Source organism: Mandrillus leucophaeus, unplaced genomic scaffold (assembly GCF_000951045.1).
Source record: "Mandrillus leucophaeus isolate KB7577 unplaced genomic scaffold, Mleu.le_1.0 Scaffold320, whole genome shotgun sequence".
Lineage (NCBI taxonomy): Eukaryota > Metazoa > Chordata > Mammalia > Primates > Cercopithecidae > Mandrillus > Mandrillus leucophaeus.
Genome location: NW_012103366.1, coordinates 1,095,410 through 1,114,657, shown reverse-complemented (window position 1 = coordinate 1,114,657; position 19,248 = coordinate 1,095,410). Strand labels below are relative to the sequence as shown.

The 19,248-nt window shown below is 44.1% G+C and overlaps 1 protein-coding gene across 1 annotated transcript in view; it reads left to right on the top strand.

Annotated features, from left to right (window-relative positions):
- APBB2 (amyloid beta (A4) precursor protein-binding, family B, member 2) overlaps positions 1-19,248 on the top strand; it is a 369,777-nt gene that overhangs the window by 266,800 nt on the left and 83,729 nt on the right. The window contains exons 10-11 of the mRNA XM_011987971.1: positions 131-258; positions 2,742-2,747. Of these exons, the coding sequence (XP_011843361.1) occupies positions 131-258; positions 2,742-2,747 (134 nt within the window). The remainder of the gene's footprint in view (positions 1-130; positions 259-2,741; positions 2,748-19,248) is intronic.

The following is a 19,248-nucleotide window of genomic DNA, read 5'->3' as shown; positions in this document are numbered from 1 at the left end:
CTTGGGCAGACAAATTACAGACCGCAGGGTGACTTCTTTTGATGGCTGACACAGCGTTCTTGGATGCCACACGCAATTAGGCTTTCCAGCCTGCATGAGGAAGACAGCGTGTTTTCTCATTGTGTCCCAGGGGAAAGACATGTACCTGATCCTGGAGAACGACATGCTCAGCCTGGTGGACCCCATGGACCGCAGCGTGCTGCACTCACAGCCCATCGTCAGCATCCGCGTGTGGGGCGTGGGCCGCGACAATGGCCGGTGAGTCCCCGGGTGGGGCAGTCCGGGTCACCTCGCCCGTGTCCCCGTTCTAGCTGAACACCAAAGCGTAGTCTCGCAGCATTTCACCGAATACGAAACTCGTGTAGCCTCTGTATAGAAATGTACAAAATGAAAGCGTGTCTCTAGTTCCCTGCCTCTTAAAGCCTCCAAACTGCTTCCCTTCCTGGCTTCTGTGTCTCAAATCTTTTGTCAATTCTGACCCTGATCCTGCCTTCCAATTCTGCATGTTTCTCCTCCTGACCCTCCTCATTCAACCAAGTTTCCAACCCAGACCATCTGAACCCCTTTTTCCCCTCCTCTCTGCAGTCTTTTTAAAATTAATTCCATTTCATTCAGTTGAGTCTCAGCCATTTCAGAGGCTCTCCTGCTGCTGTTTTCTTCATCAAGGGCTTACTTGAAGGGGGACGTTGTACAGCCTTTCATCACAAGCCTCAGGTCATTAAATCATGATCTCAGGAATTTCCGGGGTTTGAGATTGGCTAAACTTTTTTTTAACACTGGAAAGGTCTGGTCTTATCAAAATTCCATTTGATGTATATTTTTCTGAAGTCCTACTGAAAATATGTTATTTATAAGAAATGAATCTTAGATGTGTTATGAATTTTCTGTTCTCCAGGATGATTGGAAACAAGGAGTTCCAATTTTCAAGTGCATATTTTAATAAAGTAGCAGTTATACAGACTTTATACTCAGAGACCATTGTTAAGTAATTGGTCTACATTAAATGCAGTTAATTCTTAAATTATAGTCAATCTTTGGCAATTCCCAAGGTACTAGAGCATCTCCTAGCATTTCGGGATGAGCTATACGATGATAACTTGTTATTGCTTTGCTGAAAATGGACAAGAGCATTGCAAAAGAGGATAAAAATCCCAGACAACAGAGAGCGGCTCTCCTGAGCTTATGGTTCCATTTCTGAACATTCTGCTTTTTTATTGAGTCATTTGGTCTCTCTAATGGGAGTGTGGTCTACCTGGGCTTATGACAGCCTTTGTCAACCAACGCTGGGCATTAGTACGTTTGATTCAGTTCCAAGTCCTAAACCAGAAAGGAAGGATTATGGCCAAGTATTCATCAGTTAAAGAATAAGCATTTATGCTGGAACTAGACGTGAGAAATGGTCTGCAAAAGAGAGAGCTAAAGTGTCTTTCTTCTCACTGCCGATTGGATAAGCCTTCCTGGGAGCACAGTTGCATCTTTGAGCTTTTCTAACAGAGTAGTGAATGATGACAGCTGGGCCAGGTGCTTTGGGGGAATGGGTGGATGGATTATGTGCACACACCTGTCATTCCCTTGCTTGCCAGAGCTGTAGCCCTGGAGAGATGCATGGATTAATTTTACAAGGAAGCTCTCTGGTGATGTTTGGTCATCATTAAAAACATTTAGCTTTGGTGGAAGGCCCTGGGTATAAGATGCTTGAGCTTTTCCTGGTTCCTGTCCTCCATGTTTGTTTTTAAGGCAGGAACCAAGGTGTGGAGCTCGTTACATTACATACGTGTACAAGTGGATGAGCTTGGGTTTTCTTAAGGTCAGATTGTCAGTGGTTTGTATTGATGAGGTTTTCAGCTCACCCTAACTCTTTAAAGTAAGGCCAAATGCTACATGTCTGGAAGGAAACAAATGATTCAAACTCCAGTTGACAAAATTATTCAAGTTTTCTGAACCTCAGTTCTCTCATCTGTGAAGTGAGGATCATAATAAGGACCACAATACATACGTATATGTGCATGTGTATGTATACAGTAATCGGTTCAGTGATGGGGACATGACAGGTGCTTAATGAATGTTAGCCCTTGACTTTTAAACACATGCTAGCAGATGCAGCTAATGACATGGCTTCCTTTTAAAGACAGTGGAGGTTGGAGAGGAGTCAGACCTCAGGGAGACTTGAAGTACACTTGATCATGTGATCTAGAGGATGAGAGGCTGTTCCAGACCCTAATGAGTTCAGTTGTCCCACAAAGCAGGAAGAGCTTCCCACTCCCACTCCCTGATGAAATCAGTGTGAATTAGGTTACATTGCCTTGGTTATGGCTTTGAAACGTGGGCTGTATTACTCATGTTCTTATTCTCACTCAGTGTTAGCAGATGAGTGTAATTTAGAAATACACTCAGGGCTCCACATAGCTAGCAGGACCTCAGCGAGATCATGGGACGGTTCCACATAGCCAACAGGACCTCAGCGAGATGATGGGAAGGTTCCATATAGCTAGCAGGACCTCAGCAAGATCATGGGACGGTTCCACGTAGCTAGTAGGACCTCCGCAAGATCATGGGAGGGTTCCACGTAGCTAGCAGTACCTCAGCAAGATCATTGGAGGGTTCCACATAGCTAACAGGACCTCAGCAAGATCGTGGGAGGGTTCCACGTAGCTAGTAGGACCTCAGCAAGATCGTGGGGTTGTGGGTGCCTTCAGCCGGATCGGCATGGAAACAGCAAATTTTAAAAGTGTGTTTGCCAGTGAAAGGTTCGATTTCTCCCCATTGGTCCCCTGAGTTTCCATTCCCCAGAAGAAGGGGCCTTTGTACTCCTGCTTTTTTTACTTTCCTTTGCTTTTGATTCCTTTTTTTTTTTTTCTTTAACAGCAATTTACAAGAGCAAATTCAATTTGTAATGTTGCAAAGGAAAGGTGTTTTCACTTTGCATGAATAAAACATAAAAGTATTTCATTTTGCTCACGAAAAACGAGCCCATTTTGCATTCTCTTTTGTAACTTTCCTTGCTGAGAAAGTAGAATCTCTTCGGGGATTTCTTGATGTGGTTAAAATGAATGAGAGAAGTATGTATTATGCCAGACATGAAGGGCACAAAATCTTTCTGCAAATCCAGAGTGCTTCCCTGAGCCACGTAATTTCAGAAATTATCAAAGTATTTTGGATGTAACATTTTTTTACGGCTTTCAAGTGGTTTTGATTTGCTTGGAAGAAATTCCCTCGGGAATGAGTTTACTTTGCATGAGGAGGGGATCGGCTCTGACACCCCCACTAAGCCCCAGGGTTGAGTTGGAGAGACCTTTTATTATGAACAGCATGAGAAGTTGAGTCACATCGGATACCGGTCTTCTGTGGGGTTTTGGTTGTCACATGACTAGGCTGAGGTCTTTGTCTTCTTGAGAGCCATGTCTATCTTTATTACAGTGTTTCGTGGGGCCCATTTGCTTTATTGCCTGGTAGAGTGAGGGCTGCCTCCTCTTTCTTGGCCATAGTTGACTTTTGTTGCCTTTGATCAGTGAGGTAAATGTCATGGCCCCTAGAGACGGAGACTGGGGAAAGGGGTTTCGTGAGCTTTGTCTTTCCAATCCAGTTCAGCCCCAGGAGCCACCCAGGTTTGCCTGCTTTCCTCCTGCCCGCTATGCAAAGGAGGACGTATGCAGGTGTGTGCACTGGGCCTTAGAGGTGGCATTTCTGCCCTTGGCGACTGAGGCCAATGACCGAATGCTTCCTTTCATCTTGTCTCTGTGGGCCTGCCAGGCTACTGTCCCAAAGGTGAGTTGGGAGGGATGTCCCCACCCAGTTTCAGGGACCTATGCTAGCTTCCAGCCTCAGCGTTCTTCTTATTCACTCAGACCCTGGCAAGCACCTTCTTCCTTATTTTTTTGCAGAAGTACCAAAACCAAGCAAACATAATTTCTTTTTTTTTTCCTTTTTGAGACAGAGTTTCATTCTTGTTCCCCAGGCTGGAGTGCAATGGTGCAATCTCAGTTCTCTGCAGCCTTTGCCTCCCGGGTTCAAGCGATTCTCCTGCCTCGGCCTCCCAAGTAGCTGGGACTACAGGTGCCTGCCACCACGCCTGGCAAATTTTTTGTATTTTTAGTAGAGACAGAGTTTCACCATGTTGGCCAGGCTGGTCTTGAACTCCTGACCTCAGGTGATCTACATGCCTCAGCCTCCCAGAGTGCCGGGATTACAGGTGTGGGCCACTGTGCCCAACGCAAACATAATTTCTGAACACAGGGAACTTGGAACAGGGACTCCCCTCTTGCCTTGTGGTTGGCACAGGCTTATCTTCTGGGTAAGGGCACAGAGATCCTTGTGTACTTCACCAATACGCCCTAGAGTCTGCTAATCCAGCTGTTTCCCACAAGAAATTAAAATGATTATTGTCAGAGGGTTTCAGACCCCATAAATGGCATGTTTCCAAGAGGCTTCCGTATCAGTATACCATGAGGATTAATCAGGTAAGATGTTCATGGTTTTCCCTTGAGAAAAAAAAAAAGATTCTATAGTCACTTGGGAAACTGAGTTAAACTAAGTACACTGGGCCCTCTCAGAGGTTTTCCTATGCTGAGATGGACTAGGACTCTGCAAAAAAGCATTTCCCAGTCTTGGCTGGAACCTTTTCCTTGGTGGAAACACAATCACATGGAACACACTTCAGGAAATACGGCTCTCGTTAGTAAATTCATTCATTTAAATTCGTGGCAACATTAAAGTGCTCTTTTTGATTATTAAGAAAAATAGGAATTACTTTTAATGAATATTATAAGTGGAGACTCCATTGGGCCTGCTCTAATGAAGATAAAATGTCTTCATAATGAATAGCAACTATGAGAAATACACTCACCCATCCAAACCCAAAGAATGGACTTAGAGGCACGAAGAACAGTGAAAGTGAGACTTTTTAAAAACAGTCTTGCAAGATCGGGTATCTGGTGGGCAGGCACACCTAGGATAGTCACAACAGGTAATTTATCTCCTAGCACGCCAGCCCCTCCCCCAGTTCCTCACTGGCCGAGTACTATGGGGCTACGATCTTCCTGGATGTTGCCTGAGTTTCATTATCCCCCTTGTAAGGTTATACCCCATTCCCTTCCCCACTTAATTTTCATTTCCCAATAACAAAACTTTCTTCCCTTTAATGGGCTGACTCCTCCTCTACATTGTTAGCTTATTGTGACTTTCTAGGTGCATGAGCCATGTGGTGTGTTACATTTGCATGCAGGCTGCCAGGACTTAGATTTATCATGCCTTGAAAATGGACCATTTAAAATGTTTTCTCACACAACCATCAACAGTCATGATGTGTGCAAGTGGTTTTTAAACAGTTCTTTCTTACTCAGTGTTTACCCTGCCATGTTGCTTATGCTTACAGATTGTGTAGCCAAACTTCTCTTCCTAGAAGGTGTTTAATACCTCTGTTTTCTGGTTTTGATGAACAGCTTTTAATAAAATATTTCTGTGTCATAGATTATTCATAAATTTCCAAATAAGGTTATCTTTGACTTGATTGTTTTATCTGATTATGATCTCAGGAACTTTTGTGTAAAGAATATAGTCCCCACTGTACCGAATTTTTTCTCATATTCTCTTCTAAGATATTCCCAGCTGTTTTTATCCACCAAGACCCTGGCTCAAGATGTTTTATTTCTTTTTATTTTTAGAGACAGGGTCTTGCTCTGTTGCCCAGGCTGGAGTGCAGTGGCATGATCATCACTCACTGCAGCCTCCAAATTCCTGGGCTCAAGCGATTCTCCTGCCTCAGCATCCTGAGTAGCTGGGACTACAGATGTTTTTTTTATTTTTGTAGATACGGGTCTCACTTTGTTGCCGAGGCTGGTCTTGAACTCCTGGCTTCAAGCAGTCCTCCCACTTCGGCCTCCCAAAGTGCTGGGGTAGCAGGTGTGAGCCCCTGTGCCTGGCTAGGTTGTTTTTAAAAAGGCCTTCGTCACACGTACTTTATGTTCTCGTTTTCATGCCAGTGCTGTTCTGCTGCTTTGTTTTGACTTCTTTTGAAAACACTGCTGAATTTTGGGGAGGAGTTCAGGGATCCTGAGGAATATTGGGATTAATTATTTAGAATATGCAAAACTTTGACTCACAGGTTTTTAGATTTAAAAGGTGCTTTAGTATCAGTGTCTTTCAGTCTCTTTATTTTAGAGGTTAGGAAACTGAAGACAGAAGAGCGTGATTACCTTAGATGACCCATGTAGTTCATGGCAGAGCGAAAAACACACCCCAGGTATTTTTGCCAGCCCAAATGGGAAGCTACTCTATTAATCTTGACAAGAGATGGTGAATGGTCTAAATGTCCCAGGGTTGGCAGGGGAGGAGAGGCTGGGTCTATGTCCTAAATACTATGCTAGACAGCAGCAGGACACAGAAAGCAGTGGCATGGTCCCTATCCTTACAGTCTGGCTTCTTCATTGAGGAGCTAAGACCACATGAGTGAATCGAAAGCAAAGGTGGACACACCATGTGCCTGAGGACTGTTTTTGTGGGTCCATGAGCTGAGAATAGTTTCCACATTTTCAAAGCATTAAGAAAAAGAATGGGGGACCCAGTTATGGGAACTCAGCACAGCCCAACTCTTCACAGAAAGAACATTTGAGTAATAACATACTCAGAATGGAATGAGGCGATCTTTATAGCTGCTGTATATAGAAAGTCGTTGCGGAAAAGGCCCATTTTTTTTGGCAGTCTCTATTTCCTTTCCTAACTGTGTCTTCTACTAGCAGCATTTGGGGGTACCTGAAAGCACTGCTCAGCCTTGCTACTGTTCCTTAGAGCTAAACTTGAGTAAGTTTTTCTTTTTTTTCAGATGGAGTTTCACTCTCGTTGCCCAGGCTGGAGTGCAGTAGCATGATCTCGGCTCACTGCAACCTCAGCCTCCCAGGTTCAAGTGATTCTCCTTCCTCAGCTTCCCAAGTAGCTGGGATAACAGGCACGTGCCACCATGCCCAGCTATTTTTTGTATTTTTAGTGGAAGTGGGGTTTCGCCATGTTGGTCAGGCTGGTCTCGAACTCCTGACCTCAGGTGATCCGCCCACCTCGGCCTCCCAAAATGCTGGGATTACTGGTGTGAGCCACCTTACCCAGCCATTTTTTTTCACTGTTACCCAAGCTAGAGTACAGTGATGTGATCATAGCTCACTGCAGCCTTGAACTCCTTGGGCTCAAGTGATCCTGCCACCTTGGCCTTCTGTGTATTATAATAGGGTATAGGCCAGGCTGCTGCCACAAGTACTCTGCAGTCCACTGGCTTCAGTGCCAGAAGTTAGTTCTCATGCCACAGCTGCAGTGGGCACTGCTACCTGGCAGAACAGCTCTGTGCCACTCAGGGGCTCAGGCTCCTTCCAGATTGTTGCTCTGCCATCCCTCAATTGTCATCCTGGCCTGACCAGGCCAAGTGACTTGTCTCCAAGTTGAAGACACCTGGAACTTGCACACCTCAGGTACAGTCACATTCCATTCACACCCCACTGGCCACACTCAGCTGCAAAGGACTCTGGGAACTAGAGTCTGTAGTTGCACAGACATTTGCCAAGTTGAAACTCAACCACCAAAGAAGAAGTTTAACAGCTAATGTTCTGACGCAGCGTGAAAACCAGTCGCCTCAGGTTTCTCACTCCCACGGCCTGTTGCTTCCTGTACTAGAGTCATTAAGCAGCTGTCCCCTCAGCTCCAAACCCACACTTCCCCACTCAGCTTTGTGATGCTGGGGCTGGGACTCTGCAAACCATGCTCCTGCTTCTCTGGTCTGCTACCTGTTAGACTGACGACTGTGCAGCACTCGAAGGCGAACTGCCAGGTGGAGGAGGAAGGAGGAACTTGCTCCCTCCTTTGCTTCCTATTTCTCTGAGCACCATCCTAGAAACACATCTTTATCCCAGTTGCATCGGTTCTGAACCCAGTTTGCAGTTTCTCCAACTTCACAGAAATGCAGAACTGGCTTCATCACATGCCTTCTTCAGAGGTTCCAGCACAATCAGCAGTCAAGCCTACTTTTTAGGTCTTGGTCCTGGCCCTGGGGTCCCTCCTTCAAGCCTGGGGGCACCACCAGCAGCCAACAATACCTCTTCCTCTGCAGTCAGAGGTTTTTCTCCAGGAGGTTCTTCCGTGAGGCTTCTGTGTTTTAATGATTACAACCTCTCTCCTCTCTTCCCTCAGCCCTGCAGGTCAGAGCCCCCCTCTTGCAGTTGCAACCTCCATGGGAGCTTTCTCAGGATCCCCTTTTGCCATTGTAGTTACTAGTTAAAATTCTTTGTGCTATTCTCCGTTCAAATGACTGGTGTGGTTTCTGTCTCCTGCCTGGTCCTGCCTGTCCCCTCCCTGGTTGACCTTTAAGATTGAATTAGCCCTGAATAAAAGGGACAGCCACTCACACAGTGCAGAGTCTGTCCGCCATATGGAGGGCAGTCAGGAACGCTTTTCTGAGCAAGCCAGTGTGGCTCTTTCTGTTTAACTACACCACACTGCAGGTGACACCGCAGCCCCTGTGCCAAGGAGGCTTCCCTTCTAAATTAGTAGAAACCGTCCGTGATAAAGGGCAGTGTTTTAGGTGACAGTGATTTAGAAATGGGTCTTAGCCGGGCGCGGTGGCTCACACCTGTAATCCCAGCACTTTGGGAGGCCAAGGCAGGTGGATCACTTGAGGCCAGGAGTTAGAGAACAGCCTGACCAACATGGTGAAACCCCATCTCTACTAAAAATACAAAAATTAGCCAGGTGTGATAGTGCACACCTGGAATCTCAGCTACTTGGGAGGCTGAGGCAAGAGAATTGCCTGAATTTGGGAGGCAGGGGTTGCAGTGAGCCAAGATCACGCCGCTGCACTCTAGCCTCGGTGACAGAGCGAGAGTCTGTATCCAAAAAGAAAAAAAAGAAAAGAAAAAAAGAGAGAGAAAAGGAATAGTGGGTCTCTCTTGTTTTTGAGCTGATCCGAAAGTTATCTCTGTTTCTTCTTGGTCATTGTTTTTTTTTCCCGAGGAGTGATTAGGTGGGGTCTCGGTTTGGAAGAAGTAGAGTTTCCTGATGACATCTGGTAGGGGATTCTCTGAGCCAGACAGTAATGAAAGATTGATGGAATTCCAAGTCTGCCGATGAAAGTTTAATCTATGGTATGTGCTGTCTTGCCTCAGGGAGAAAAGTCTTCAGGGAGGAGCAATAATTCTCTCCCTACACTACAGTATTGTCTTGACCTCTAGAGTTAATTTCTCTTTAATGCAGCTCCATGATAAGCAAAGGCATCACGAGTTACTTGACCATTTTGCTGACTTACACTGTGGTTCTATTTTATCTCTTTAAAAGTGGCTTCCCTGCCTTCCATTAATCATGATGGGATGCTTGCGATACTTTCAGCACAGAATCACCTTTAAGGAAAGACATTGTAAGTGATTGTCCAAGAACAGTTTCCCTTAGAGGAAAGTGGGAGGGCATTTTCAGACAGATCGTTCATGGCGGTACTGTCCCTGTTCATGAATATATGAAGACGACAGTTTCTCCTGAGAAATACATCATCCATTTTGGTAACTCTGGCTCAAAGCATAGTTCAGGATTTCTTGTGAACATGTTTCAGTAACAGCCAGTGAAGTGTGGGGGCTTGAGGCTGTTGTGTCAAGACAGAGCAGAAAAGTCTGATGATGATCTCTGAACAGCTTCCATCTGGCACTTCCCCTGGCACTTCCCCTGAGTCCTGAGCCAGACAAAGGATGGGCCTTTCTGGATGCAGAGCGAGGGAGATCCATCATGTTTGATTCTCTGTGTACATCCTCAAAGTGCCATGATCTTCTTTGAATACTTGGAGCCTCCCAGGAAGAGAAGAGTCATTTGAGTAAAGAAATAGCCTAACAACCCATGTAAACATGGATGAGTGTCTTTGAGAACAGAGGAAGTCGTAACCATGATAACCCAGAACTTATGCAGATGTTCAGTGCATGGTTAGGTGCTTGAAGAATTACTAAAAGCCTTGTGTTGTTGCAAAGGAAGGTGCAGTTACCACTTTTCATACACGAGTTGTCACCTGGAATATTTTTACTCAAATGTCATCATCCTGATGATTTTTGGTTTCCTGGGGAGTCCAGTGACTATGAACTTAGTGCAGCACAGTTCGTCACTGGGGAAGAAGAATTTGAGAACGTCAGGTGGAACTCAAGGAGTCTCATTGTGTATAATTATGTCAAGTTTTTGAGAGCTAGAGAAGGTCAAGAGAAGGAATACTGGAGTAGGAATCTCACCATTTGCAATGTAATCGTGCCTCTTCCCTTGCACTGAGTCTGGGGTACTCTGCGTCCCACTCTCTCCACCTGCAGTGGAGATCATCTCTGGGGTAGCTGAAATATGGAGGTGCTTTCATGCAAGGATCACAAGTGCCATCGTTCCCAGTGGCACTCTTTTTATTAACATAGTAATATTTCCTCGAAATACTGTCCTGGGTCTGTTGGGTGCGGTGGCTCATGCCTATAATCCTAGCACTTTGGGGGGCTGAGGCGGGCAGATCACCTGAGGTCAGGAATTTGAGACCAGCCTGGCCAACATGGCAAAACCCTGTCTCTACTAAAAATACAAAAATCAGCTGGATGTGTTAGCTCATGCCTGTAATTCCAGCTACTTGGGAGGCTGAGGCAGGAGAATCACTTGAACCCAGGAGGCAGCGGTTGCAGTGAGCTGAGATCATGCCATTGCACTCCAGCCTGGGCTGCAGAGTGAGACTCCATCTCAAAAAAAAAGAAAAGAAAAGAAAAGAAAAAAATATGTTGTCCTGGGTCAACCATAACATATCATTAAAAATAAGGAGAAATTTAACATGAGAGCTTAGTATTATTCTCTTTTACTTTTAATATCTAGAAATTATCTCTAATTAGTTCGTAGTGAGTCTCGACTAACGAGTTGGTGACTCTTCATAGAGTTCCCTAGAGCTATTTGATGCTGCCCTTCGAAGGCTAAAATTGTTGTTTAGAGCCCCTCAAAATGGCTTTGTATTTTTCTAACCCTCTTATGAAGTCAGAATTGGTGTTTACGTATCAGAGCTGTGAACTCAAGCCTTGGAATGGCTTGTGTTCGGAGGAGTTATTTTTTGATAGAGAAAAGTGAGAATGTAGGAGAATTACCCTGTCATGAATTTTCAGCTAGCCTTTGGGTGGACTGAAAAAGTCTTGGTCACTTGGGAGCCAAGGGTTCCTGCTGCTGTCGTACGTGGGTCCACGTGAGGCTGCACCAGTTTCCCTCTGGGACCCACGTTCTAGTCTCCTCCTGCTCACTGGCCTCTCTTTGAAGATAAGAAGACAGTAGAATTATGTTCCCTGCAGTCCCTTGAAGCAGCACACATACTTTGGGCTCAGGCACTGGGTCCCATGTTTCTTTGTTGTAACTTCAACTGGGAATTCTGTTCTTCTTGGCTATTCCCCAAAGAGTGGCCTAGGGACGTGCTTGTTTGAAAAGGGAAGACAGGAAAGGAAATCAAAGACAAGAATTAGGAAATTGAATCCAGAGTCCTCAAGCAAGAGCCCAATTTCCAAGAGTAAAAAGGTCTTGGGAACAGAATCATGCAGGCGCGGTCATGGCAGCCAGAGGACGGAAACACCAAATCACAAGTGGGGCCAAAGAAAACGAAGGGAGCCAGAGAGTCAACTTAAAATGGAAAGAATAAACCTCTCCAAACCCAGGAAGAATGATTGAGGCTATAAATAAAGGAACACAGAGTGAGGGACAGACTCATTCTGTCTGCTCTGACACCATTCACCCATCTAGAGGAGTGTGATGGGGGAGGGGAGAGTCAGAAAAATAAAACCCAGAAAATGTTCTCATTCAGTCAGAAATTTTATACCAGAAATACTCCAAAGAGGAAGAAACATTTGAAAGTCCTGAGGCGGGACAGGATGAGGTAGGGGGCACAGGTACAGTCTCTGAGGGAGATCCGGACAGGAGGGATGGCAGGGACACAGTGGATGAAGACAGATGCTGACATGGCAAACAGACAGGTAATGTGATGGGGACGACAAAGCCAAGCAGACGCAGGCGCCTTTCTCTCGTGGGCAGTGCGTTAGATAAGCTTCTGATTGCTTCTCTTTTTTTTGCTTTTTTGTTCTGTTTGGAATAGAGTCTCACTCTGTCATCCAGGGTGGAGTGCAGTGGCAAGATCTCGGCTCACCTCCACCTCCCAGGTTCAAGTGATTCTCATGCCTCAGCCTCCTGAGTAGCTGGAATTACAGATGTGTGCCACCACACCCAGCTAATTTTTGTATTTTTGGTAGAGATGGGGTTTCGCCACGTTGGCCAGGCTGGTCTCGAACTCCTAGCCTCAAGTGATCTGCCTTCCTCAGCCTCCCAAAGTGCTGGGATTACAGACATGAGCCACCAAGTTCAGCCTGATGGCTTCTCTAGTGCTCAGCCACCCACCCTGTCTTGCTGAGTCCACCCCTTTAGGAAAACGTTCCAGCTGCATTTTCAAGGGCTACTTTTTCTCTGCACCAAGCACCCTGCCCACTGGAGAGCCATCTTCAGGCAGGGCTCATGAGCCTCATGCCCTGAACCCTGAGCTGCCCTGCCTGGGGTGTGGCAGGTCATGATAGAGTTAAGAGTCACTTTGCCACTGGACAATAGTTCCTGACACATGGCTCCTACCTCTCTGATCCCTAAATCCTTCTTGCCTCTTCCCTAAAGGAGAGCTCCTGAATGTGAATTTGTTGGAAACAACACCAGAAAACTGCAAGTCTCAGTCTTCAACTCAGCAGAATCAAATGTTCCTGTGTGGTGCTAAAACCAGGTCTGTCCCAGCAGGTGAACTAAACAGGGCACAGCAGGATGAGTTTGCAGGAATTTTATATATAGCACCGATGAAGGCATTAATGCCATTTTTCAAAGAGTTGACCCTTCTTTGATTACCAAATCTGTGAAATAGAGATTTAGTTCAGATTGAAAGTATCTGATCCCCTCTGACCCTGGCTGTCAGCACTACACCCCTACATGACCTACCTTTATACAAACCTGGAATGAGGATGGGAACAAGGATGAGAGGGCACATGTCATCCCTGAGTCCATAAGCAGCTTCTGAGCTCCAAAGAATTGAGTTGTCTTTTGAGAGAAGCCTCTTTCCTAACCACATGCCACAAGGTTATAGGGGGTGTGGCCCAACCTCGGCTAACCTAGGCTAGGGCACCTTTGCTCTCAGATGGGTAACAGCTGCCTGCTGGGATGCCAAGGCAAATCTGTTATACTCCACATTGGCCAAGATGGAGAGTATCATCTTGAAACATCCACACTCCTGACCCCATTTTCAAAGCTGTTCTTTGTATTCATTCTCCCGTGTTCTCCATTTATACATTCTCTCATTTCAGTATGTGTTCATCCACTGGACTTATGCTGAGCCACCATGGTTAATGGCTCTGCCATCTAGTCAGCCATACAGGTCAGCAGTGTGGGAGCCCCTGACCCTGCTCCTGTGGGTCCTCCCCACCCACAGTGGTGGTCAGTCCTAAGGAGTCTACCTCCTTAATACCTAGGTCAGAGTTAAAAACAGGCAATCATATCGACAGTGTGTAATGATTCAAATATCCATCAGCAGGTAAATAGATAAACAAACCGTGGTGTATTGTACAACAGATATCCATACAGCAGTGAAAAGGAACCAGCTGTTGATACAGTCGGCCCTCTATAGCTGCAGATTTTCTACATTGGCACATTCAACCAACTGCAGATGGGAAATATTTGGGGAAAAAAAAATACACAATGAAAAATAATACAAGTTTTAAAAAACAATACAGTATAACACTTATTTACATAGTTTTGCATTGTATTAGGTATTATAAGTAATCTAGAGATTATTTAAAGTGTACAGGAAGATGTGCATATGTTATATGCAAATACTGTGCCATTTTATATAAGAGGCTTGAGCATCCTTGGGGGTCCTGGAACCAATTCCCTGCAGACACCAAGGGACAATGGTGTACACAGCAACATGGTGAATCTCACAATAATTGTGCTGAGTGAAAGAAGCCAGATCAGAAAAAAAGGTAGTGTGTGATTGCATTTATGTAAAATTCTATAAATGCAAGGTAAACTAATTTGTGGTGACAGAAGGCAGTTCAGTGATTACCTGGGGAAGTACAGAAGGCAGGGATTATAACGAGGCAGGAAGCATCTTTGAGAGTTACAGATAAACTCATTATGTTGATGGTGGTAGTAGTTTCACAGGTACATATATATATGTCAAAACTTGTCAAATTGGATATTTTAAACATATGCAGTTTGTTGTGTATCAATTATACTCAATAAGGTTGTTTAAAATAAAAGTTTTAAAATATGCAGTGAGTGCATACCAAAGATTTATTTAACTCATGAGCCAGCTACCAACACAGTTCAAAGGAGCCTAAGGAAGGCTGAGAATCTTCTAAACCTGATAACCAAGCCACCAGGAAGCACGTGTGCTTTCAAGAATTTGGAAAGGTTTCAAAAAACCTCAAGCCAGGAAGAATCACACACATACACAAACACACACGTACTGCTGCCTAGACACAGCCTAATAAAACAGTTGAAACCAAAGGCATAACACAAATCATAACAGCAGCTAGAAGAAAAGAGAAAATACTAGAATAGATGACTAAGGTGGATACAAAACTGATTAATATCCTACTGGTAATGAAATCCTCACTTTTGGGGTTTTGTTTTTTTTTTTCTTAGCAGAAAGTTGCAAAAATTACTTGTAACATATTAATGTTCTACAAATTAACAACTACTCTCCCAGAGTCTGAGCCCTAATCACTAACCAGCAAAGTTAGATAAAAATACAATTCCCTAGAGCTGGGCTGTTCATTTCGGTGATGGCCTTGAGCACTTGAAATCTAGCTGGTCTGAATTGAAATGTGCTATAAAGTATAAAATACATGCCAGAATTCACAAGCATTGTATTAAAAAGATGTAAAATGTCCCATAACAGTTTCATATTGATTACACATTGAAATGATAGTGTTTTGGACATACTAGCTTAAATAAAATATTAAAATTAATTTCACTTCCATTTTCCAATTGTTTAATGTGACTACTAGAAAATTTTAAATTACTTAATGTGGCTTGTATTGTATTTCTGTTGGACAGCACTGCCCTAGTGAAGTAAGTAAGCCTTAGGAGGGTCTGTTAAGTATTGCTCTCCTGTGACTTTGAAAGACACAGTCCTCCTTTTGTCTTATTTCCAAGTGTTGGTTAATTTTTCTTAACTACTTCTTATGCCTGTTCCTCCACCCCTGATCTTTAGCTCCCATCTGTCTCTGTGTCCTTGACAATCTGCAACCCAAGTGATTTTTCTGATGGGTAAAAAGACATGACATGTTCCCTGCTGCTCAGGATGGAGCTAAACCCCACGGTGTGATATGGCCGGTCTCACCCTTGCCTGTCCCCATCCCAGGCAGCACAGCTGAGCCCAGCACTTACCCAGCTGCACCGGACTGTGCCTTCACACACTTAGCTAACAAGAATGTCACACAACAGTTCTCATTTGCACTGTGTGCCCTGCCCTTTGTTTTTTTTTTTTCTTTGCTACTCTTTTAACTTCTAAAATGCCGTTTGTGACCCCTGATTGGTCATAGTTTGAATAACACTGAATCTTGGTCAAGTTTTCTAAGAAGTTTTTAAGCTGAGCACTCTACCAGCTTAGTAACTGGTGTTTAAAGAAGAGGAAATTCCACACTCACATCGTTTTGGGAAACACTGTAGGCAATGTCCTGCTCTCAGAGAAAGCCCCTAAAACCTCAGCTGCTGAAGGCTCTGAGCTGTCCCGCAGTCAACACTAGATAAGCAGAAGACATATTATTGGCTTCGTTATCAGTGAACCTTCACAGGGCCAGCACTTCTGGGACCCACCAGGTCAGAAAACATGGTTCTAGGGATTCTGAATGAGAACATTGTTATCTGGGCACAGGATAAGGAAGCTAGATTTTCAGACTTTCATTTACTTAGCCCCGCCCCTGCCTCCTGTGCCTTCCCTGGAAAGTGTTGTGTTCTTATGAACAGTACTTCCACTGCATTCAATGCAGTAGTAAGTGATGATCCCGTGTTGGAAATCTCTCCTTCTTTGGTAATATCATCACCGAAGACGTCCTTTTTATTGTTAAATTGCCCTGGGATAAAAAACTGAAATGCAGATTTCTTTTAGATTTCAGTCTCTAGAAAATATTGTCTGTCAAAGGATTTGCATGTAAGAATTTGGTTAACAGGGAAAATTGTATAGTTTATCATGTTTCCCTTTTTGCTACAAAGTTTCAAGTTAAATTAAACCCTCAATTGCAGTAATTAAATCAGATAGAATCATATAACATTGCTGTTTTTGTGAATCAGAAATGGTTGAATGTGGTTCCAACTAATATTTTGCCTAATTTATAGAATTACTTTCTCTTCCTTATATTTGGCTTTAAATTTTACTTTTCTAAATTTATGATAGGCTGTGTGTGCCTTTTATTGTAAGCCACTTAATTCTTTTGGGAAGGAAATGCCATATAAATTTTGGTAAATAAACAGAGTTCAATTGTAACGCCCCATTAACCAATGAGTGTTTAAAATACAGACTTTTTCTCTGACTTCTCTATTATTCAATAATTGGGAAATGCTATGCATTCTAAAACAGGAGTATTTTGAGGATTTTTTTCCTTCTGTAAAATCCCTAAGCAGCTAAAAGAGCACAATGTTAAAAATTTATCTCTACAGCTAATTAATATTTATTGACCTATCCAAATGATACTTGTGGCCTTCCCCATTAATCAGAGAATCATAGTGTCATAGAACCACCTCAGCCCTAGAGGTACTTGCTTGCCAAACAAGTTTGGCAAGGAATCCCACCAGGAATCCCATTGTGAAGATTAGCAGCAATTGCTAAAAGCATTATAGCTAATGGATGCTGTGAAATTTCTTAATATATTTCCCCCAACAAATTCAGTGGCATAGTGTAATTGTCTCAGCCCCTTCTTACCTAAAGGAAATGTCCTGATTCATCTCTCTACAGCTTTGAGCTTGCTTTGTCTTCTTCACTGATGTAAGAGAAGGTGTAGAAGTTATTTATTAAGAAAAATAAAACCTGATACTATTTATTAAATTCACTAAGTCGAGGGTTGAAAATAAAGAGGGAAATTTTTTTAAAATAAAAGATAAGGTTTAAATATGTCTACCCTGTACAAATTAGAGTGCTTCTTTAAAAAAAAGAGAAGATACGTATCTTAAGTGGTCGAATCTTGGGTCACTTCTAATCATAACATTGTTAATCATTCTCTTAGGCCCCAGAACTGGTAGAGCAGATTATACCACAAAAGTATGCTAACCAGGGCAGGAGGATAGAAATGGCTCTCATCATCCATATAGGGTACTATCTTTGTTTTGTTTTGTTTTGTTTTGAGATGGAGTCTTACTCTGTTGCCCAGGCTGGAGTACAGTGGCACCATCTCAGCTCACTGCAACCTCCGCCTCCTGTGTTCAAGCAGTTCTCCTGCCTCAGCCTCCTGAGTATCTGGGATTATAGGCATGCAGCACCATGCTTGGCTAATTTTTTGTATTTGTAGTAGAGACAGGGATTCACCATGTTGGCCAGGCTGGTCTTGAACTCCTGACCTGAGGTGATCCACCCGCCTCAGCCTCCTAAAGTGCTGGGATTACAGGCATGAACCACTGCACCCAGCCCCATTTTTTTTTTAAACCTTTATCATTATAATTTAACCAGATTTCTTCCTGTGTATCTTACAGTGATCTGTAAAGTTGGCTTTCTTCATGTCCAAGGCCACATCTTCCTCATTCCTAACTTGAGATGTCAAGCCACGGAATTCCTTTTCTCCCTCCTTGTTCCTCTATTGATCCCATCTAGCTTTCTGGGGATTTACTGGACACTCATGTATTCAGTCCCTAGCATGTGTCTGCCACTATGCTTGGCACCAAGGATGTGGCCATGAATGAGAACACCATGGTTTTTGCCCTCATGGGATGTACTAAGAGGAAGAGACAGGTAATGACATGGGCCCATGAGTCCCATGAAGCACTTTCTAACATGACTGTCAAGGCCTGTGCCAGTATTATGTGACATCCCTGTCCTTAGGACTTACTGCAGGTCCCGCCTGTTCTGTTAGCCTTTCTATCACCATTCGTGTCCTTCGGCACAGGCTAGGTTAAACTGTAATAACAACCAAAAATCTCAGTGGCTTGTAACAACTCTTCCTGCTAAATGTCCATGGTAGGTTGGCTGAAGACACGGCTTCCTGGGTCATTGTCCTCATTCTCTGTCTAAAGCTGATGATACAGTCACTATCTAGACTAGAGTATTGGCAACAATGGTGGCAGAAGGAAAAGATGCACTGACTCTGAACATTTCTGCTGGAAATGATGCTTAGTACTTTTGCTCACATTTCACTGGCCAAAGCAAGATGCGTAACTGCGCCTCACTTCAAGGAGTGGGGAAATATATGCCACCCCTACAAATGGGAGTGAATCTTCACAGCACACCGTGCCCTGTGCTGTCCTTCACCTCTGCAGTCATGCATATCTTTATGGTACTAGATCTCTCCAACCTCAGGTTGTCACTAATGTCACAGATGTGTATGTCTCCCTGGTTAGACTGTGAATTCCTTGACGGCCAGTGCAATGTCTTATACTTCCTTGTGTGTGGTTCAACATGAGTGTTATACTTATATTAGATGCTTAAGAATACTTTTGATTATCTGAAGGGGAGAATAATCAGAACTGTGCACGTTTTGACACAATGGTTTACTGAAAGTCTCTGCACATTATCTCCATTAGTCCTTTCAGGATTATAGGGTGTAGCATTGTGTCCCTTTTACAGATGAGGAAACTGAGACCTAGAACTTCTACACGACTTGCTCAGTTTTATACAAAAATGTGGCTGAACTGTGTCCGAAACCATGAATTCTAAATTAATGACTCAATGTTTCCTACTCCTTTTAGCTGTTAATATGGACACTGCAGTTATCTGGTGTGGAGGCCCACATGAGGGAAGGTAGAGGAAACTTCAGAAAAGGAGTTGAGGCCAGGTGCAGTGGCTCATGCCTGTAATCCCAGCACTTTGGGAGGCTGAGGCAGGCGGATCACTTGAGGCCAGGAGTTCGAGACCAGCCTGGCCAACGTGGCGAAACCCCGTCTCTATTAAAAATACAAAAAGTAGCCTGGTGTGGTGACCTGCGCCTGTAATCCCAGCTACTCAGGAGGCTGAGGCAGGAGAATCCCTTGAACCTGGGAGGCAGAGGCTGCAGTGTGCCAAGATGGCACCAA